Here is a 22412-nt window from a genome sequence, read left to right as displayed (position 1 = left end):
CAAATCAAAACCTGCATGCAGTACAGTGTCTTCTCAATTATTCCAATAATCTTAATATTTATGCATATTTCTGTTTTGTCAGTAAAACCTCTGACTTATTTCACAAATCTCTTATTTGTTGCACATATCCTCCTTTCACTGAAAATTAAAAATTATATTTTACATGCAGGCATTGCAGTCTTAAAATTATCTATGCAATCAGTTTCACGGTATCAGCAGTTTCATGCAGTATGGTACTCAGTTTAAAGCTTAAAAGACAGAAAAACACAAAAAAAATATTCCACCACTCAAATTTTAAGACTATTAAGGCCATAGTGGCAAATGAACAGGTGGTCTGTTTATTACCTTATTATTTCTCTGATGTAGCATGTTTCCACAACAAATTGTGCAATTTTTTGTATAAATTTATTAAGCTAATTAGAAGATTTATTGTGGCCATCGAAGAGATTTCTCCCTGTGTGACCGTAGACTGTATATAAAAGATGGATATAGGACTGAAAAGCCAGTTATGGTGCATCTTAACCTGCGTTCTGTTTAACAGCCAGCAGAGGGCGACTCTTCTGGTTGCAAATGTGGGGCTTTCTCACGGGACGTTCTGCAAATATGCTCGAGAGTTGTTGGCCATATTGGATGTGACAACTTCTGGTTGCTAGGGAAACGTATCCCCTGACTGGTTGGGAGTGGTTCCCGGTGACTGCTTTGGTTGCTAGCAGATTGCCATGGTTGCTTGTAGGGACTTTTTCCTTCCAACTGTTAGCAAATGAGTTGTTTGATTGTTGGGGCTGTCTCTCTGTTAATATAGAGTCCTTCCTTACCTTACAAAATAAAGCACCTTGAGGCAACTGTTGTTCTGATTTAGTGACAAATAAATAAAACTGAATTGAATTGAACTCAACCTGTCGAGTTTGTGTCACGCTCAGTTTCTTAGAGCAGTTTACCAGTGTTTGCAGACAAGTCCATCACTTCCATTGACAGTTTTTACCACCGTGTTTGGGGAAAGCACGTTTCTCCTTAATGACTGGTAGTTGCCAACATGTCTCTAGGCCTGTGTGACTGGGGTCTTGTTTACTTGACTGTTACGATGTCCTGGGCCGCCTGGCCGGTTCTTTTCTGTGTGGAATTTGCATTTTCTCCTCATGTCTGCGTGGGCCCTCTCGGGGTAATCCGGCTTCCTCCAAGAGTCCAAAGAACTACGGGTAGTGGGGTTCGGTTTACTGGTGACTGTGAAATTTCCATAGGTTTGGATGTGACTGTGAATACTCTTGAAAACCCCCTCTGTGTTAGCCGTGCAAGAGACCGGCGACCTGTAATCTGTCCATAGTGTGACCCGCTTCTCACCTTATGGCTGCTAGAATAGGCCGAACCATGACACTGAATTGGATAAGCGGGAGAAAATGGCTAGAAGGATGATCAGCATTAGAGTGAAAAAGATAATAAAGCAGGGTGTGTTTTAGGATTGTCCTGCCTTGTGATTGAGAAGTTGCACTACTCAGATTCACTCTCGTGACTTTGGTGACATCAAACTGGCTGTCTTTATATACAGTATTTACTTCTGGCGTGAAGATTTTGGCACATGACTGCAAACAAGATTATGTGATATTGCATTGTTTTATTCTCCGCAGCTTTCCTACTCCACAAAAGAAACATCGCAACATGTGTCTTCCGTTCAAAAAACTGAAAGCAAAGACGACAGCAACACGAAAGAGGACGAGAAGAAAGACACGACCGATAACCCAGCTGCCTCTACAGAGGAGAAGAAAGCACAGGAGGAGACTAAAGACGAGACTAAACACACATCTAAGCAGGATTCAGAAGTTAAAGAGGAGAAATCAGGTGAACCCAAAAAAAAGAAAAGGAAACTTGATAAGCCCAAACATTATAAGACTTTTTGTTGTATTGTGAGTTCAAGTTTGACATGCACAAACACATAAAACAGGTTTATGTGACTCAGGTCCTTTTGTTTTTGCAGAAGGAGAAAGGGTTGGGGAGGAGAAAGAGAAAGAAAAAGAAAAGCGGGAGGGAACACCTACCACAACGGAAACAACAGATGCCAAGGATAAGACCGAAGTGTCTGATGTGAAGAAAGGTGCGTGTCTGTTCAGTTCCTGGTGGTTAGACGTGTAACGGTATGCTGCAATAACAAACTAATTAACATTTTTACTGCTGTCGTTGATAGCAGAGGAGGTCAAAGGTGAAAAGGATGCTGGAAAAGAAGTCAAAGCAGCGAAGGAGGAGGCGCCGAAGGGTAACGGGAAGCCCCCGACTGAGCGACCTCGCTTCATGTTCAACATCGCAGACGGTGGCTTCACTGGTTAGTTACAGCAGATCTGGAACACAGATCCTGATTCAACCCTCATTTCTTTATTTCTTTTTTTGCCTCCAGGGAGCCGGAGTTTCTTTAATTTTTTTAAAGTGGTGCTGCGCGATAGTTTTCTGAGCTTTCTGAAGGTGTTTCAAAGTTTATCTTTGGACATTGGCTGCTTTTTCACTCATTTTTAAAACAGTTCTTCTACCTTGCCATTTTCAGAGGAATGTTTTTTTTTTGTTTGACCCTTAAGCTCCTTGACACTGACATATAAGTCATTAGCCCAGAGCACAAAAAGGCCCCTAAATCAAGTGATGAACCAATTTTGTGATTCAGAAAACGTAGCACAGAGCCAATTTTAAAGTATGTCTTTGCACACTTTGTCACAAAAACACAGTTTGTTCCCATTTCTTTAGTTGAATCTATAAACATAGTTTGACAGATATAAAAAAAAAAGTTTTTTAGCACCAATTAGATTCTTTCCCAGAGCGTCTTTAAGAAATAGGAAAAAATCCAGCAGAGCCCTGACACAGGACCTCAGAGATACATCTGGCCCTTCAGTTGACTTGGCTCTGTTGTTCACTGAAACTTTATCAGAAATGGTCTCAGTGGAAGGGTGGAAAGAGAAGCAGCGAGAAAAAGCAGGGACATGCCAAATTACGCAAGAACTGGACTGAAAAATCAGTGAAACAGGTCTGATGGAGTGAAATGTATCATTTTTGAGCTTTGAATGTCCTTCAAGAAGCCGCACAAACTCTCGTTTTTGCTTTATACACCGTATTTCATGTAGATTTGCACGTTTTAACAAACTGCTGCAGGTATTTCCCATTTTCCTAGCAAAATCTAAAGAAATGAGGGGGGGGGGGGGGGGGGTCAAGGCTGTTTCACACTACTGTATATGATGTCATGCATCAACATTTCCTTCATTAGCAGCTTTATTCTCCTGTGTAAATTTTTTATTTTTTTTTTGGAAGTGTTTCAGTGGTAATCAGAAGAAACAATCAAGGAAACATGTGTGAACAAGTGTTCTGCTAAATTTCATAGGAATTTCCATAAAGCTTGTTCAAGCGTCATGCTTCCGCTCATATTTCTATGATACTTCTTTTATGAACTTCCCCAAAACTAGAACAAGATATTTAAAAAACATTGTCAGATAATAACACTTCTCTACATCTGTTGCATTTTGTCCTACGACTCTCAGTTCACTTTCTCTGTCTGAATACTGGCTTTGTGTTTGAAACACCCCCCCCTGCTAATCAAGTGAAAAAGGTGTGAGGGTGAAAATATCCAGTTTGTCCAAAAACGTTGCCAAGCAGTCCAAACAACATTAAATGAACGAGCAAAACATTCCCCTTGTGTTCCAGAGCTTCAGTACAAAAGCAGCACTGAGCCAGAATTATCTCCTCCTTGATCGCGGACCCAGAAAAGCTCTGGGCGCACCGTGTAAACCCGCCTCGTGTTCTTTACCTTGTGCTCGCTTCTCTCCGCAGAGCTGCACACTCTCTGGCAGAACGAGGAGCGGGCTGCCATCTCTTCGGGGAAGATGAACGAGATCTGGCACCGCCGGCACGACTTCTGGCTGTTGGCGGGAATCGTGATGTATCCTTGATGGCAGTTGCTCAGGCGATGACCCTGGCGGGTTTATTTTTCTATCGGCCGGCAGAAGCCCAGCGTAATAAGTCAACAAGCCGGCCAGACCTCAGTAAACAGCAAGCTGTGTGTCTGCTGGACACTGATGTGGAGGGTCATTTAGTTCATGTTGCTCTCTCTATTATGGTCATTAAGGCTGTGGAGTATTCACATTAAACTCAGGTTTCATTATTCTACAAGCTGATGCTGAGGCCTGTATAGACTGAAATAGAAGTCTGCCTGAAGTCTGCTTAGAGGTGAAATTAAAATGTAAAAAAACACGCTTAGAAGAATAGCTCCATTTTGGAAGGAAACTCGCCTTTGTTTTCATTCTGTGTGAGAGTAAGATTAGAAGATGCTACTTATCTTTGTGCAATGCCATTGTTTTGTGGACTTCTATTTTAAAGCCCGAGTGTGGCATTTGGGCTGTTGCCATGTTGGTTTTGGAGCCAGAAGTGGCCGAACTTGAGCAAGAGGCTCCTGTGCAAAGTCATCAAATGAGGCTCGCTTGCTTTCAAGTAAGCTGCATCCCAATGGTGTGGTTGCATCACATGGACAGATACCAGCCGATGCGTGACGTCTATAGGAATTTAAAGGAATTGACTCACTTTTGGAGTCAGTCCTAAGTGAGATCTTAAGTTTTTAGCACTTCTGCTTTTGCTTCTTTTTTAAGCATCAAGTTTCGCTGCTTGCAGTAAAGGTCAAAAGTGGTCAATTTTTTCTGTGTGGTGCTGAAGATATTAAGAAAATAATTTACTGTTTCTTCTTCATTAACTTTAAACTAACTAAAGTAAAGAAAGGTGGATTTTTTTATAACTCTAGACAGAGTAAGACTTGCTTTTTCTTTGTTTCTGGCCTTCATGCTTTAAAGCTAAACCGATCAGCTGCAGCCATTAAACATCATTATCTGATTTGGGCTTTAAAGGCAATTACGTTAAGCTTCCAAAATGGCAAAGTTAGTGCTTAGCAGGTACTTATATACCACTATGCTTATCTAATTAAGCACCTTGTTTAACATTCACACTCCAATAGAGGCATCAGGGGATTCTGCATCATCTGCAAGGATGCTTTGACATGCAAAACACCAACTTTAAAGTTAGCATAGAGCCCACTCTACCTCCTGAGCCATAGCCACCGAAAAACATGGTTAGAGATGGAATGAAGGCAATCCATTAACTGCATGTGTGTTGCAGGCTACAGGGGCCACCTTTCCTCCTTTTCATACAACTCAGTATTAGGTTAGCATAGGATAGCTATAAGAAAGCAGCACAAATGATCCTATAACCTCTGATGAAACTACAGATGTTTGCAATTAAGTTTTTTCTCTTTTTCTAGTTTTTATTTTAAGCCAGGGATGTCAAACTCATTTTACACTGAGGGCCACACACAGACTACTTTGATCTTTACCACGCCGGACCAACAAACTCCACTTTCTGTCCTTGTAAAGACATTTAACTAAACATTTATTCCCTGAGATGTCTTGATATAGGAAAAAGAAAATCTCAAAATCTATGAGAATACAATTAAAATGATTAAATAATTAAAATACATAAATACAAAGATTAATGCCCTCCTTCACATTTTCCAAATCTGTCCCATGTTGTTAATACTTCTCCCCAATGCACCAAATGTCTAAAAGTGCTCCTTGTTGAGCTTCAGGGTGATGTTGTGTGCTTAGTTAGATACTTTCTATGGTCTTATTCCCAAAGTGTTGTTAACATGACCCTTGACCTCAGCGCCAGTCACGGCTACGCTCGGTGGCAGGACATCCAGAATGATCCCCAGTTCGCCATCATCAACGAGCCTTTCAAGACGCAGGCGAATAAAGGCAACTTCCTGGAAATGAAGAACAAGTTCCTGGCTCGGCGCTTCAAGGTAAGATGTGTCACGAAAACCTTCACTTCTTGCGTTCAACATTAGACTCGCACATTTTATAAATGTCAGTTTCCTCCAAGCTCTCAAAGGTCTCACATGTTGAATACAAATTCATACCACGTATGCGGGAACGTGGTGTGCCGTGAACACGACAGCGGATGGTTTCAGTCGCTATAAAAAGCCTTGCGGTCCAGTGTCTTCGATCACTTGACTCGGTTGATGGTCGGATGACAGATGCCCCTAGACCCACATATTAGCTGAATGGTATTGCTGACCGCTGCATTTCTGGAAGAGCTCTCATCCTGTTTTTGAGCGGCGCACATGTTTCAGATCCTGCACTCAACATCCTCATTTACTGCATCGCATCGCTTTTTCTGCCTCAGCCTCGTCGTTTCTCATTTATTTTCTCGCTAAATTATTGTAGGCTTTCATGGGGGGTAAACCTGCCATCGAGAATGCACAGGACAGCAGAAAATAAAACGATTTCTCATCACGCTGTCTTAGTTGTAATTGGTTGTGTAACACGACAGCTTTTGCAATGCATTTACTACAAATAACTCCCTTTACCAGGACCCACACACAGATACCCATACACACATAAAGTGCATTTACTCACGAAGCTGGATTAATCATGAGAGGCCTTTATTATTAGTATGCCAACTAAGACATTGTTTAAAAAAAAACATAAGAAATTTGTACGAAAATTGAGAAGATTTGTAGATTTCAGTATAAATAGAGTCATCTGTTTTGTCAGTTTTCTTATTGGCTAAGTGTGACGCTGGTTTATTAATTCACTGTTTTTAATTAACCACTGTCTGAATTATTAATTACGCTGCATTATTAAGAATGTAATAAGGACTTTGTGTCACATCTTATTATTAGCAGTATTTTTTCAATCAGGTGTGTGGTTATATACTTACTGTCAAATTACGCCAGTAAGTATAATGTGCTGATTCATTCAGTGTTTTCTCATCATTATCAGTCTTGATAGACTTTTCTCGTTTGATCTGGACACACTTTGTGTGATTATAGATAACTTTTGTTTAAGGATATTTATATCATACCTTTAAAACAAACATGGTGTTTTAAATTACAAATAAATGTATTTTTATGTATTTTTTATGTTTAGAAACATATTTTGTTGAGTGTTGATGGCACATTGTTAATCGCAGCATTTCCACCATTAGGACAGGATGCAGTGTGTTCACCCTGATTAAGTTTTCCATTAATAAATTGGTTGATTGGTTTAAAAATGTGAAAAAAGTCCCTCTCAATTACCCATGTGGGACCTTCCTTAGAGCCTGACCGATATTGGTACCGATATTTGGTGAGTTAAAAGTCTGATATTCCAATATATATCTGCTGATTTTTTTTTCCTTTTAGAGTTGAAAAATATAAACAGATTTCCCAAATATTTGTTATGTATAGTTACTTATTTACTGATTCACTGCCAGTTTCTGTTTGGCTCAGTTGCTCATTGATTGCAGCTTAACAGATACATGGGTTGCCAGTAGTGAAGCTGCAAAGTGCTCTCTAAAGGAAAAGCTATGCAACACCAACACTCGTAGTCTTTGTATCATCTAGCTCAAAGCTCAAAGAGTTGGGAGTTCATCTTGTAATCGGAAGGTTGCCGGTTCGAGCCCCGGCTCGGACAGTCTCGGTCGTTGTGTCCTTGGGCAAGACACTTCACCTGCTGCCTACTGGTGTTGGCCAGAGGGGCCGATGGCGCGATATGGCAGGCTCGCTTCTGTCAGTCTGCCCCAGGGCAGCTGTGGCTACAACTGTAGCTGCCTCTACCAGTGTGTGAATGTGAGAGTGAATGAATAGTGGCATTGTAAAGCGCTTTGGGTGCCTAGAAAAGCGCTATATAAATGCAATCCATTATCTATTCTCTCCTTTTTAAATGTGCATTTATTTGCCATTATAAATGCCTTTTATAACGGCAGATAATATCAGCCTGCTGATAAACTGGTCCAGCTGCGATCTCGACAGTGCCAGTTTGACCCAACAACAGTCCAACCCTCAAAATTACTTACATTAAATTAAGATTGTGATTTATAAATAAATAATGGAAGCAAATCTTTACATTTTTTTTATACACAAACAAAAACTTAAACAAGCAGTTTTTCCTCAGGTACTAGATCTGCTTCAGCCGTACTTTTACGGCCTGTTGTGTTGATTTTATAACCAAACTTTAGATTTTAAAAACTTTTTATATGATTTTTTAAATTATTTAAAGCTCCATTTAAGATAAACATACGATAAATGTAATAAAATGCACATATGGAACAAGAGTATAGAAGTTACTAACTTTAACTGAATACAGTGACGGTATCTAAATTGTAGCTGTGGTACATTATTAAAATCCAGACTGGGAGTGGAACTATTGTGTAAGTTACGCAACAAGAGAGCCCTGGAGGCTTTGCAGACCAACTGAAGTGGCAAATTTTAGCGCTCTGTAATGTTTTTGTAACTTGATATCTGTGTTGAAGTGCACTTCATCACCGCGCTGTCATTTTGGAGCCTAGAGTGTGCAGGAAGGCCCAGAATACAGTGCAAACCACAATCAGTACAACTCTTAAATCACTTTTTTTTTTTAAATTACATGGTTTTTTTTAATCATAGCAAAGCACATATACATGTTGCGGTTTCAGTGACCTCGGATTCATAAACAGTCCTTTCTCTGCTCTTTCTCCATTGACCTCCTCCCGATCCATCATCCTCCAGCTGTTGGAGCAGGCGCTGGTGATAGAGGAGCAGTTGCGGCGGGCAGCTTATCTAAACATGACCCAGGATCCCAGCCACCCGGCCATGGCGCTCAATGCACGCTTTGCAGAGGTGGAGTGCCTGGCGGAGTCACACCAGCACCTCAGCAAGGAGTCCCTGGCGGGAAACAAGCCAGCCAACGCTGTCCTGCACAAAGGTCAGGAGCGATCGGATGAAAGGCACCGAGAGTTGCGAGGAAATTGTTTCGTGTTGTTCAGCGAACAAAATCTAACACAAACGTTTGCGTCGGGGAAGCAGATCTGCGCAGAGGCACGCAGACGGATTCAGAGAAAGCAGGGAAGATTGTCAGGCAGATAATCAGAGGGGGATAAAAGATCGGCGTATCTCGCAGCAGCTGTTGTGCAATCTTTTCCTGCTGAGTTGACCGTATCGCTCTGCCTGGAGCTGACTTCAAAAAAACGGCAGGCAGATAAGCTTACACAATGATAAGTGATAGCTCCAAACATTTCCTCGCTGGCTCCTTTGCAAGCCCGTCCATGTTTATATCGCGCTGTCGACAGAATAACACGCTCAGCACACTGCTGGTCTTGTTCTCGTCTTGTACGTCTTAACAGACCCGAACGCAATGAAGGCGAAAACCTTTTTTTTTTTTTTATCAGCACCGCTGCGGACGGTGATTAATTACTTGTTAGGGTGCGATGACAGAGAGGGCAGATACCGGAGGATGGGAACTGTAATCTCTTACAAAAACAGCATCAACAATGTGCTATTTAAACATTTATTCTCAGCATTTGAGGAAAGAAAAGCAACAGCTTGTTGAAATAAAGCTGCTTAAGCAGACTATTTATAGTCTTGACCTTCATAGCACAGAAGCAGCCTCGGATGTGAAACACCTGAACTGCCACCTTCCAAAAAAAGCACATTTCTTCATATTAATTGAAGATTTTGAGCAAACGAAATAAAAATGAGAAGCTGAAGCACCTGGTCGGTGGCTCTTCTTATTGTGGTCTTCTTATTGTTGTTGTCATTGCAGTGTTGAACCAGTTGGAGGAGCTGCTGAGCGACATGAAGGCCGACGTGACTCGGCTACCGGCCACGCTGTCCAGAGTCCCACCCATCGCCGCCCGCCTGCAGATGTCAGAGAGGAGCATCCTCAGCCGACTGGCCAGCAAGGGCACAGAGACGCACACATCCCCGGTCAGCACATCAGGCTGCCTCTAAATACAGCACACACACACACACACACACACAAACGCTGACAGGTTGAAACCTGCTCGAGCTTTGCCAGCCCTCAGTGGAAAAATAATAGATGGAAGACATCCAATGAAAACATAGAGCCCATTATCCTCACCCACCTGCACTTTTTAACTCCCCAGCTGCTTACTCGGCACTTTTTATTTTGGTCACATTGCACGACTCAAAAGGGGGTTCGTTTTATTTTATGATTTTCCTAAAATCACCACGTGCAGAATTTCTAAAGAAAACCTTTTTTTTGTCTTTCCCACGGTCTCTCTCCACAGCCCATACCTCCAGGACCCTACGCAACCCCTCAGAACTACGGAGCCCCCTTCACACCCGCGCCCCCGAGCGCCCTACACATGGGAGGGGCCAATTACAGTCAGATGCCACCCGGATCATTCATATCAGGTCAGTGTTTGAGGCGCCGCTGACACTGTAGCAGCTGTAAAGCACCAAAGTGTGTACTTAATATGACAGTAAGAAAGAAAAAAAAAAGCTTTGTCAGCAGAAAATGCAGTTTGTGGACGTATGAGAGACAAACAGGTGAGTTACTGAGTGATAATCGAACATCTCGAGGCATTAGGGCTTCAGTAATTATAGCACAGAAGAAGAAGCTTGTTTGATCTGTCTGACACTTGGCAAGCTGATGACTTTTACTCAGATTTATGCTTCTCTGCGGAGGTGTTGTTGCTGTGTCAGTGCAGCTCTGCCTCTGGCTCAGGAACTGATTCTTATCACAGCACGTGATTTAAGGATGTTTAAGGACAAAGCAGCGCCGCAGCGTCAGTTTAAGGGTTCTTTAGAGTCATTTTGTGCATTAAATCTGTATCTGAAGTGGCCGTAGTCATGTTTGTTTTTGTTTTTCGTTAACGTGCTGATAATTGACAGCGGTGGAGATGGTTTTGCTGGCTCAGGCGCAACATTCAGTTTGTCTTAGTAATTTCCCATCGATTTTTCCACATAAAAATTCAGTCTGCTCATCGGGAGGAGCTCTCATCAACCTGTGGGAAGCCGTGGTGCTGTTTTTAAATTTTTTATTTCTGGGTCTGGATCCAGTCTGAGAAAATTACTCTGGTGATGTCAAAGGGATCATTGTGGTCGGGGTTGTGCAAATTCACACTTCGCACAGGTTTAAAATGAGCTCAGAGTTTATGGTCGCAGGTAACTCATTGCTGTTGAGCTTCTCTCAGTTTATCATTTTCAGTCAAATCTCTTCCTGCCGCTCCGAGCTGCTCCGAGTCATTGTCTGAATGAATGACTGCAAATGCTGCCTTACAATCACAGACAGTCATCTTTTAAAAGCCAAGAAAAACAACCACCGTGCAGTTTTTTCCACGTCTCATGAAGCAGAACTCAAAACAAATCTGTTAACCAGTGTCATTTGTAAACAGATCTGTTCGCTCTGGTGGCTCCTTTTGTGTTTTTTACCTTACTTACTCATAATTTTCTTGTTATCAGCAGTCGCACGCTGATATTTCTCAAGACTCCACCTTGGTTTCAAATTCTAAATTCTGTTCACGATGTGGCCAAAGTTCTGCTTTTGTTTTCAGGCTCGGAGCAGGCACCGTTTGCAAAATCTACAGATTTGTAAAAACGTGCCAACGAGCTGTATTGAGCGCACACACTTTACGGCGTCTAGTTACTCAGTCATGCCAAACATTCACTGAAAACTTTAGTGCACTTTTATACACCAGCTGCTCTTGGCCTGAGGAGAGCTGATTTAATGCCAGGTTCAGACTACATGATAACGCTGCGATCGTGGGCCGATCCAGACGATGTGGGCCGTCTGTTCGCCTACGGACTAAAACCGAGGCTCCATGCCTGACAGCCTCCTGTAGTGTCGCTCTAGCATGTTAAAAATGTGTTGGTGTCATCCACGACGGTTCCCTTCGGTTCAGATTGCTTTTTCCAGCTGTCGAGATATTTTTTTCTACCGCTGAGCTCTGTACAGCTGTAATCATGACAATGCAAAAGAGGAATTATGTTGCCTGTGTGGTCAGAACTCAATATTATAATGACTGCTTCAGCTGCCATCTTCTGTTCCTTTTCCTTTCCTTGCTATCCTGGAAATTACAAGCTAGCACCTCTTTACACACATGTTTTGATGGATGACAAGCGTGACTCAGCGGGTGCAGTCTGTCATGTCTGTCAGTCATAAAGTGGCAGGATTTTATGCCTCTGTGTAATCTGACACAGCGATCAGCGTGACAGACAACTATCTTTTAGTCTCAGCTCGCTTCAAAATAGAAAGCAAAGAGAAAGTGCTTTCAAGAGTTCTTGAAAGCTATAGTAATTAACCAGGCATGAAGGGTATAATGAAAAGATGGTACTGTGTTGCATTATGGGAAGTGCTTCACCCATGCTACTGATTACTAGTGGCTAAATCTCAGAATCTGCTGCAACAGTTTTTAGCGTTCTTATTTTTGCTAAACTGCATCACTAACTGGGTTTAGTCCTTACGCTACAGTCACACTGAGGAATGAATGGTTGTAATTGCTTTCAGTCTTGTTGCCTTTCAAATAGCTGCTTCAAAGATGGGAACCTGGGCTTTTGCTACTTGCAGTCAGTTGCTATCCTCAGAGAAACTTTAGTGAGTCGGGCAGCAATAAAACAGAAAGAAAACCAAATCAGTTTGCATTGGTTTGTGATTAAATTGGATTAAGTTGACAGTTACATTCAACCTGTTTGTGATAATATGATCATTAACGGTGGAAACAGTGAACATTGCAAATCTGTTGCAGTCTGCATACTCAGAAATTCACATTAACTACTGACATCCAAAGAGAAATTCAGACATTTCTCCACAGATAGTGACATAGTTACTGCAGAACAGCAGTTTAACTGTAAAATATCACAGGTGCTCAGAAAGGCTTTCTTTTATATAGGAATATAAGTACTATGCAGATGCATTGAGTCAAGTCCCCTATTGCAAAGAGATGCATTGCACACGAGTTGAGCTTATCAGTGCAGACTGACTCAGGTTGATGTCTTGCTGGCTAACCTCCAATCTGTTTGAGTCAGGCTGCAATTGTTTGGAGACAGGTTGCCTCCAACCAGGCATCCTGTGCAATCGACTTCAAACTGAAAGTTGTTGCCCTGAGGTTAGTCTGTTGGTAGTTGCTTCTACTTCTAACGAGTTTCCAGATGTGAAAAAAAAAAAATCCAATCACCGGGCAACCGCTGACTTTTCCTAGGCTCAAGGAGGTTGCTGTCATATTTTTTTCTCTAGCGTGACTGAGCCATTCATTTTCACTGTTTAATGTCCTCCTTGTTTTTATACCATCTGCTCTGGCAAAAGAAACCTGTGAGAAAACAGAAGCAGACAAATCCCACCGGTCACACTTTTTATAGTTTCATATTTGAAAGGGTGCGCGCCAACTCCAGCCTCCGAGACACCCCGACGGAGAAGCCCAGATCTGGCCGCAGAGATCAGAACTTGATTACTTGGCAACGTGCGCCGTTGATGGACAAAACCGGTCCAAAGTGCTGCTCCTATTTTTAAAGATATCATTTAAGGAATTCCAGCTATATATGGTTATGTTGTTGTGGAAAAAGATTAGGCAAAAGAAAATGGAAAAATATTGCAGAGGCCTCGCTGAAATGAGCGTGCCTGGGGAATCGGGTATTTCAGGATGTCTTTGCATTACGCGTAGATTTCGGATCATTGCTCGAGTCTTGGGTTTCATTTTAATGCCGTGTCGTGTGACTGAAAGAGCTACCTGATGGCTTCTAAAGCAGCGCCCTTTTAGGCACTCTGAACAGTCACTTTATCTCCCCCCTCACCCCTAAGCAGGTTTAGTTGTGAAACCTTAAAAATCCAGAAAGGAGTCCATATCGGAAAAAACCATCTGCAGCAGAGCTTTCTGATGTGGCTGCCAGATAGACACCTGAAATAGACATTACCCAAATCAAACACGAGCGTGCTGCGCTGCTATATTAAGGCGTTCTCATCTCTTAACATGTCCGGCCTCGAAACCTCAATACTCAGCTCAGCACTTATGGGATCTAATGACACATTGTGCAACGATAAAGCACAGCCGGAGCGCTATCAAACCTGCCCCAAGGAGCCTGTTTATTTTCTCTTCTTGGGTCCTGCCGTGGCTCTAATTACTTATTGAGTTAAGGGCTTAAGAGTTAAAAAAGCAGAGAAAAAGAAAAATCTATTTTATTTTGACTTCTTGTCCAGCTCTCCTCGTCTGCAGTCTGTCAGGGCTCGCTGGCAGTTTTTCCAGAATGTATTTTCTCGTAATTAGTTTGGTAACAGCATGTGCTCTCCAGACGCGCTCTCTACTCTGCATGTGCATTCGTGTTTGGAGATGTTTAGATAGCGGCGATGTGGCAGAGATAACTGGTAAAACCTGATATTCCCCAATAGCTTTAGCTCTAAAAACCACAATAGCCAGCTTTCTCTCTCTCTCTCTCCAAGTGCTTCTCCTGTCCCTCTCGCTCGGTGTATCTTGATTTTTTTTTTTTTTTTTTGTAATTGCAGACTGAGACATCTGTCAAAAGCATTGCTTTTTCGAGAGCCAGGGCCTATCTCTGAAAATGTCATTATGCTCAGGCTGTCTGGGTTCGGCCCGTGCCAAGAAAACATTCGGACTTTCTACCAAGGTATTTTGAGAGGGACCAAAGCCGCACGAGTTTGGTTGTTTAAACCTCGTGTTGTGACTTGTGAACTGGCAGAGGGCTGGGCCGAGCACCGGCTGCTTCAGAAATAGTCACACGCGTGCTGTGTTGCTTCGTGGGGGTTTTTTTTTTGCTCACCGGGGGCCTTTTCGTGGCGAGACTGCAGCTGAAGCTGAGCGTGGGCCTGGGGGCTGCAGTCTCGAGCACCGCAGCGGGGCACAAGCATGCAGCAAATGAGACCACATTTACGGTCTTGATTGGGGTTGCGCTGCGTCGTGACCTTTTTAGATTGAGCCCGAAAGGGGGAGGGGGGGAGGGAAAAAAAGTGAGCTGGAGAAATGGACGGAGTTAAAATAACAATTCTCTGATTCTGCGACCCCCCCCCTCCATTAACAGCGCACTTCCCCAAGAGAAGCTCCCACACTTGAGTACACAAAACATGTCCAAAAATACTCGGGCTGTGGCACTTTAAGTGCACATCTACTACTTTAGCTGCACTCTGTGAACCGCGCAACAAAACGTAACAATGCTCTGACGAAGGATTGTTTGGTGATGTCTCACACGTGGCAGTCTGTCAGCATTTGCACAATAACTCGAGTTGCATTCTGGAGAGCCTGTTTCTGCCATCAGGACGCTACACATCTGTGCTAGAAGGAGTCCCACACATTAGACCAGACTTCATCCTTTAGAGGCGTAAACATTAAACAGATGGAGTGGAGCACGCGTGTCTGCAAGTACCCATCCTGCTAAAGTGTCCTTGAGCAGGACACTGAACCTCAGCTCCCCCCACCCCTCCACCACTCCAGCTTCGGTAGCTCTCCCCTGACCTCCGACCTCCCCCCCACAGAGAGGAGGGAGGCAAACTAAAAGAGCAAATCCCTACAGGGACCAGTTAAGTGTCACATTATCCTTCTCCCCTCTCCAAGCCTCCACTACAGTCTGCCGCTTGTCTGCCCCCACAGAAGCCGCCGCCGCTGCTGGGGCCACCGGGGGAGCTGCTGGTGGAGCCACCGGAGGGCCAACCGCTGCCAGCGTTTGCCAGAAGACCAAGGAGCACGATGTGGTGCAGCGGCAGCGTGTGGTGGACCTTTGGAAGGACGGAAAGTCAGAGGGGGCCATCGGGCAGGAGCTGAGGATGCCTAAATCCACGGTGCACAGCATCATCGTCAAGTACCGCCTCAGCAACACAGTGGAGAACCTGCCGCGCAACGGGCGACCAAAGAAACCCTGAGGGGCAAAAGCGGGGAGGTGAACACTAAAACAATAAAAACAGGGCGACGTTTGGATGGAAAAACAATCGTGGAATGTAACAAAAATGAGACGAGAAGCCGAATGCATGAGAGCGTTTCCAAAAAGGATCCAAGGATAGAGCACTTTGACACAGCTGGAATGTGAGGGATATAAAGGGAGAAGAAAAGATCGCTGGATGGATTGAATAAGGATGGGAGGCAGAAAGGAAAAAAACACAAAACAAGCGGACATGAAATGTGAAAAGAAAAGTAGCGGCGGCACTTTGATCCACTAAAGAAAACAAGCAATCAACTGCATAAGGAGTGAGTCCAAAATAACAAGGGAGAGGTGAAAATCTGGCCTTGAGATCAAGCACTAATGATGCCCGGGGGGTGGTGGGGGTGGTGGGGGCAGAGACAAAAAGAGAGAGTACTTATCTGGAACAAACGAACCTTACTTTGAAGGCCTTGGCCAAAAAGAATGGGGGTGGGATTGGGAAAGCTGCTTAATGCAATCACAGGATTTCAAAAACTCTAAATTAGACGCCGAATAAAAAGAAAAAACAATGCAACAAAAGAGGATCTTTTTTTCGTTTAATTCCTCCCTATACAGACTTCTTTAGCTCTTCTATTTCTCCCTCTGAGACAAGAAAAAGATTTCCCTCCGGATCAATTTTTCATTCGCTGGCTGGCTGAACAAGGCTGTCCCCTCGATCTGACCCCGTACTCCCTCATTCCTCCGCAGTCTTCAACTCCTCCGTCTCTCTTTCTCAGTCGAACACGCTCAGATATGCATATATATTACAAGCTCTGGAACTCGCACACAACCTGTAAAACCTGCAAACAAGTGAATTTATCTGCTGAGTATAGGCAGATGAAACCCAAACTCAAAATAGAGCGAGCGAGATAAAGTGGACCGAGATTATCTTGCAAAGAAAAAACAACAAAATCGAGGGGCGAAAGTTTAAAAAAAGAAGAAGAAAAAAGTTTTCTAAGTATAAAACACGACTTCCCATGGACTCTCTTGCCCTCTCTCGCATTCCTGAGTCCAAACAAGAAGCATAGATGTAAAAACTGAGACGATGCCTTTGTCCAGCGGTTGGCAGCTCTAACCCAAACTGATGGACAGCAAAGACATGTACTGTATTAGAAAGCATACTTACTGTTGCACCCGTTTTCTTTGGGGGGGAGTGGGGGGGTCACTTGAAAGGGAATATCACTCTAATGAAGTACTTACATTTCCTGTTTTTAAGCCTAATCACTGAAAAATACAAAAGATCATAATTTATGAGCGGCTCTTCCCAAAAGATGAAGACTGTAATCTGTCATCGAAGAAAAAAGGGAGACTCTCTTTGAAGGCGTTTTTTTCTTTTTTTGTTCTTTGAGTTTCCTCGCTGTGACAGCGTGATGGATTCCACGCTGGAAAATGTCCCCTGAACCCTGAGAAAATAAAACATTCTGGACCGTGTCATCGTTTTTCCAGCTTGGTGTGCGCGCTGTGTGGCGTCCTAGAGATGAACCATTCTGCCTCGTATCTAAAGGGAAAAAGCAATGAATTTGGATTGCTTTCAGCTAAAACTGAATGGTATTTCCCTTTGAGTTTAAAGGACTTAATGACCGGAGAAGTGTGGTAGCAGTGCGGCCTGCAATGAGAATGTCGTGCATGTCTGTAGGTTAAGAAATGAGTGTGAATGTGTGTGATTTGTGCCAACTGTTTGACATGCCTGTTTGATGTCAGTACGACTTTGGATAGCTTACTAGAAATATTAAAGTATTTTGTTCAAATATGTTTTTCTGCTCTTAGAAAATAAGCTAAACATCTTAGATCAGTCAGTATATACCTTAAAGTCTGTTATCCTGATTGCAATTCAGTCTAAAATAAGCAAAACTATGACTTGAAGCTCTCGTTGGTATTTTCTATCTAAAGAAAAGATGGCATTAATATGTTGTACGTGTGAAGTGCACACATATCGTCCGGCTCAGCAGTCGGGAGTATTTTAGCACCTTTCGGTTTAGCTCTGTTTTGGTTCAGTGACTGCTCTCAAGACTGTTTCCAGCTGCAGGCAGCTGTTTTCAGAGAAAATAAATACAATATATGCATCCTGCCCATCCCCGGGAGCAGCGAGTGATCGTGGTGGAACAGAGCTAAAATGACAGAATAGTGCACTTACAGTGTCTTCACCACTGAGGGACATTTTCCATAATTTCACAACGTTGTAGCTCAAGACTTCATGTTTACAGGAGTGGATGCATTTTAAAGCTAATAAAACAGCTAAGCTATCGTTAGTCATGAGCTGATTTTTATGAGACTGCATTTTAGGAAACATGTTCCTCCGGGTGCCTGACTGATATATAGGATCAACACCGATACTAATGTCTGTGATGTAAAAATCCGATATATCGGCTGATTTATTTATTTATTTTCAGACACACGAAACATGAACAGGTTTCACTCGCACTAGTTATTCATTTACGCTCTGCCCGAAGTCTGCTCAGATCCGCTGGTTGTTGTTTGTAGCGTTCTGAAAACCTATCCGGTCGTTAAGTCTGACATCACTAGCCGTGTCTGGGCCTAAACTCCGCTGCAGGTCCATATATCAAACGATCACTATGGCATTACTGAGAGTTGAAAAACTGTCTAAAGTCTTTCATCTTTAATAAAACGATCAGCGTTCTGCTCTACCAGGTGTAACAATTGAGTTTAACATCCAGGCATCCATGAAAATGGAATTTATGACATTTAACGGAGTTAGAAGTTAGCAGGAAGTTAGCTCGCTAGCTTCTATCTAAATACAATATAGCATGTCCTGACTGCGGGGTTTTGGAAACAAATTAAAACGTACAGCTCTGTTATCACTTCCAACATAAATGAAGACAGAAAGCTAAACAGCAGTGACGTTTGTAGGGTTACTGAAGTTTGGCTTGCTGGTATATAATGATGTGCTACGTGACCGCTAGCGACACAGCTATGTTAGCATAATATAAACAAGCTAGCTTTTTTTTCCACTCGATAAAAGTTAACGTGAGTGTTCTCGGTGGTCAGGAACAAATGTAATTGCATGGCAGGATGCTGTAAAAGGACCAAACTTCAGCCAGGACAACAACTGAGATAATCCATCCACAATACGAGGTTAGTCATTCATATACTGGGCTGGGCTGTAGTTACATCCTAAGGTTTTAAAAACTGAGCTTAAATAAATGATTAGCGGTAATAAAAGCCGAGTGAGGTCAACAGGGATCACTGACTGTTTTAGGAGCTTTTTGAGATCAAATAGAAGAAAATACATAACATTAAACATGTTAACAACACAAAAGCCATATTAAACGCAGACTACTTTAGGCCCGGAAGTAGGATTCGTCACGTCATCACTTAACGACCGGATTGCCAAAAGGGATGTTGCAGAAGGCCCTCTGGTGGGAAAACTATGCAACGTCAGTGATGGCTAATGATGGTTCTTCCATTTCTTTTTTAAAATTTATCAGCCGTTATAAATGTCGATATCGTTCGATTGTCAATTAGCTAATATCGGCTGATGATATCTTAACACAGATTGCGCCCGTGAGCAGCTGAAGCCTGCTCACATGTGGTTAATCATTAAACTCTGGACAAGCAAACTACAAATGAAGGCCAGAAAGCTTCCAGTATCAAATATCTTCTACCTTGGAAAGAGTCTACATCTTAACACAAATATGTGTTTGGAGACATTAGGCTGCTGTCTGTATTAGTAGTCAGATAACATGGCAGTCACATTCATTTGAATGGACTGATTCTTATATAGCACTTTTCTGCTCTACTTGTATTCACACAACCTCTTTTTTGTACATCTAAGCGCTTTGTAGCCGACATATTTACATTCTGATGACTACATCAGGAGCAACTTGAGGTTCAGTATTTTGCCCGAGGAATCGAACCAACAGCTTTCCCATTAGTAGATGATCTGCTCTACCTCCTTGTCACAGCCACCTGAGGGAGGTTTAGAAATTATTTGTGAGGCTTCAGGTATTAGTAAGACTGAGAATAGAAAAAGATTCAGGGTCACGAAGGATACGTAAAGAATAATTTACCAATATGTTTTTTGGGGGATAATCTTTATTTCCTGACAATTTTCTGGAGTGGGGATGTCCTTTCTCTAGCCTATAAATAAAACCACTCACAGTTTCAGAGCTCGATTTTACGATTTGTACCTCCAGAAGCATATTCTTCGTTCTCAGTTGTATGTGAACCTCCTGCTACATGCACGTCTTACTTTTCCTCTCTTTCTCTCTCTCAGTTGGGCTCTATAGATTTCTAAAAAACAAGCCCGCGTTTTTGTGTTTTGTTTTGTTTTTCTTCTTTTTTTACTTCCTGAAAAGTTGACAGTTTAGAGACACAGGGTTGTTCTTGGTGAGAGGTTTTTGTATTGATGCACTCACGCAAAGCTTTTCAGCGAGGGGAAAAAATGCTGCTTTTCTTGCCAACCTGGCAGCATTCACTTCTATCAAAGAGTAGGCAGGACCTACAAGGGAGAGACACAGACTGACATGTTGGCCAGGAATCATTTTTACTGCCTTTTAGATTTCAGATGCACCATCCAGCTCAGTCCAGAGTTTCAGGCTGAGGAGAAGATGGCTTTTCTGAGAGCTTGCACACAACGCTGGGGGGGCTGGGAAGGGGAGGAGCTTGAGTAGATAGAGCTGAAGTATTGCAGAGTTACTTTGGCAGCAGAAAGACATGTACACTGTTGCAGACATCGCTGAGGGAATCTTTATCTGGTATAGTACAAGTGCTTCATTGAATTTCTCCTCCTGTTTTATCTCCACTCCTTCTTTACCTTGAATGCCTTTTTTGGGCCCTGCTGAAGAGGTGCTGTGGGTTTGTGAGGGTTCAGAGTCCTTAATCTTTAGAACTGAGTCCCATTTTTCAGCAGGTGAAACCTGAAATGTTGTTGTTGGGTAGACCTTTTTTCAAATTAAAGATTCAGATGTCGAGCATTTAATTACCTTTAATGGTTATATTTAATGACTTTCCTTTGGCTTTTTTTGGCAGCATTATCTCACGGTGATTGTTTTCACACTTATAAAATCTGACAAATTCCACCAGTGCGACCAGGCGCAGCATTCAGCATTTACCAGCAAAGCTCAAAATCAAAAACAGCAACAACAAAAAAAGGACTTTGGGACATCCACGTGTTTTGGGTTTATGTGACTAATTAATAGTAAAGATTTCCCTGCTTTTTTGCCATGGCAGTGCTTTTAAAGTGAAAGAGCGCCAGCAGGAAGCGAAGCGTAAACAGCCAGCAGTGAGGCTGTTCTCACTGAGATAAAATCAGAAACAACAAGCATTGGTCCATTCCTGTGAGTCCCTGGTGTCCAAATATGGTGCAACTCTGCCACGAGGTGCACTCATTAAGTACCGATTTCTAAAAAACACAATAACCAGAGTTGTTGTTCTGATTTGATGACTCCTTCATTAAAGATTATGAATTGAAGATTTTTAAGGCGTACTGTGATTTGCTGTAAGAACATTAAAGAGAGAGTGTTTTCTCATTATTTGAACAGTCTTCTGTCTTCTGCAGCTTTTCTTTTTTTTATGCAACTCCTCATTTCTCCTGCTCTTTCACCCAGTCTTTACCTCGATTTGTTTTGGTTCTTATCAGATTTTGCTTGTCCCACACACTAACTCTCTACTGGCTCATTCTCTTGATCTCCTCTGTTGGCCTCCACTGGCGAAATGCCATACGTTTCCCCATAAGCGGTCCCCCCCTCTGGTTTCAGACAGACGCACACGGCTTCAACACCCCTCCACCCCCACCAAACGTCTTCACTTCAATACACTTCGTATGACATCTTTGATCTGCACAGGGGTGTTATGGCACTTCTTTCCCTGTGGCGCAAGTCAGACCTCTTTTGGTCCATTCTTGGCCTTGTTTCGAAAGGAGCGCTAAACTCCCCGTTGTACTCCCTGAGCAGATTCATGATGGTGCGCAAATGTGGGAAGCACAGATCCTTTTGCTGGCCAGCTGTGCAAAGAACTTAATTTTTATGTGTGCTTGTGTGTGTGTGCATCTGTGTCCTTGTGTGACCGTGTGCGTGCTTGTGGATAAAGTGTGTGTTTACTCATTGCTGCCCTCACTCTGTCCAGGTTAATAGTTATGCATTCTGAGGTTTGGTCAATATTGTAAACAAACTTGATACTGGATATGTAAAATGATATATTGATGTACTGTATTATGCAAGTTTTCTCATTAAAAGTATTAAAAATCACACTTGGGTGGGACTTATTCGCCAAAAAATAGAAATGGTAAAAAAATGGCCTGTATTTATATAGCGCTTTACTAGTCCCTAAGGACCCCAAAGCGCTTTACATATCCAGTCATCCACACACGCATTCACACACTGGTGATGGCAAGCTACATTATAGCCACAGCCACCCTGGGGCGCACTGACAGAGGCGAGGCTGCCGGACACTGGCGCCACCGGGCCCTCTGACCACCACCAGTAGGCAACGGGTGAAGTGTCTTGCCCAAGGACACAACGACCGAGACTGTCCAAGCCGGGGCTCGAACCGGCAACCTTCCAATTACAAGGCGAACTCCCAACTCTTGAGCCACGATCGCCCCGCAATAGAATGAAAATTGCTGTTTGTAAGATTTTGAATTGCACCATGTTGCAAAACATTGACTTATACACACTCACCACACATCATTAGGTACAGCTTACCTAATGGGCTGGATCCCCTTTAGCCTTCAGAGCTGCTTTAATTATTTGTGGCACAGTTTCAACACGGTGCTGGAAACATCCGT

At 42.9% G+C, this 22412-nt stretch overlaps 1 protein-coding gene across 5 annotated transcripts in view; it reads left to right on the top strand.

Moving 5' to 3' along the window:
• Window positions 1-22412, top strand: part of chd3 (chromodomain helicase DNA binding protein 3) — a 56469-nt gene that overhangs the window by 30124 nt on the left and 3933 nt on the right. For 2 of the 5 annotated variants that reach the window (XM_082525881.1, XM_082525879.1), the window contains exons 33-41: window positions 1623-1833; window positions 1970-2086; window positions 2177-2311; window positions 3796-3904; window positions 5677-5809; window positions 8537-8732; window positions 9570-9733; window positions 10057-10183; window positions 15364-21873. In XM_082525881.1, the coding sequence (XP_082382007.1) occupies window positions 1623-1833; window positions 1970-2086; window positions 2177-2311; window positions 3796-3904; window positions 5677-5809; window positions 8537-8732; window positions 9570-9733; window positions 10057-10183; window positions 15364-15632 (1461 nt within the window). In that variant the 3' untranslated portion in view covers window positions 15633-21873. Of the gene's footprint in view, window positions 1-1622; window positions 1834-1969; window positions 2087-2176; window positions 2312-3795; window positions 3905-5676; window positions 5810-8536; window positions 8733-9569; window positions 9734-10056; window positions 10184-15363; window positions 21874-22412 lie in introns of those variants that run through there. The other 3 variants (XM_082525880.1, XM_082525883.1, XM_082525882.1) reach the window with 3 other exon arrangements.

The sequence above is a fragment of the Aulonocara stuartgranti genome (genome assembly GCF_965226115.1).
Source record: "Aulonocara stuartgranti genome assembly, chromosome: 3".
Lineage (NCBI taxonomy): Eukaryota > Metazoa > Chordata > Actinopteri > Cichliformes > Cichlidae > Aulonocara > Aulonocara stuartgranti.
This window is presented reverse-complemented; position numbering and strand designations above follow the sequence as displayed.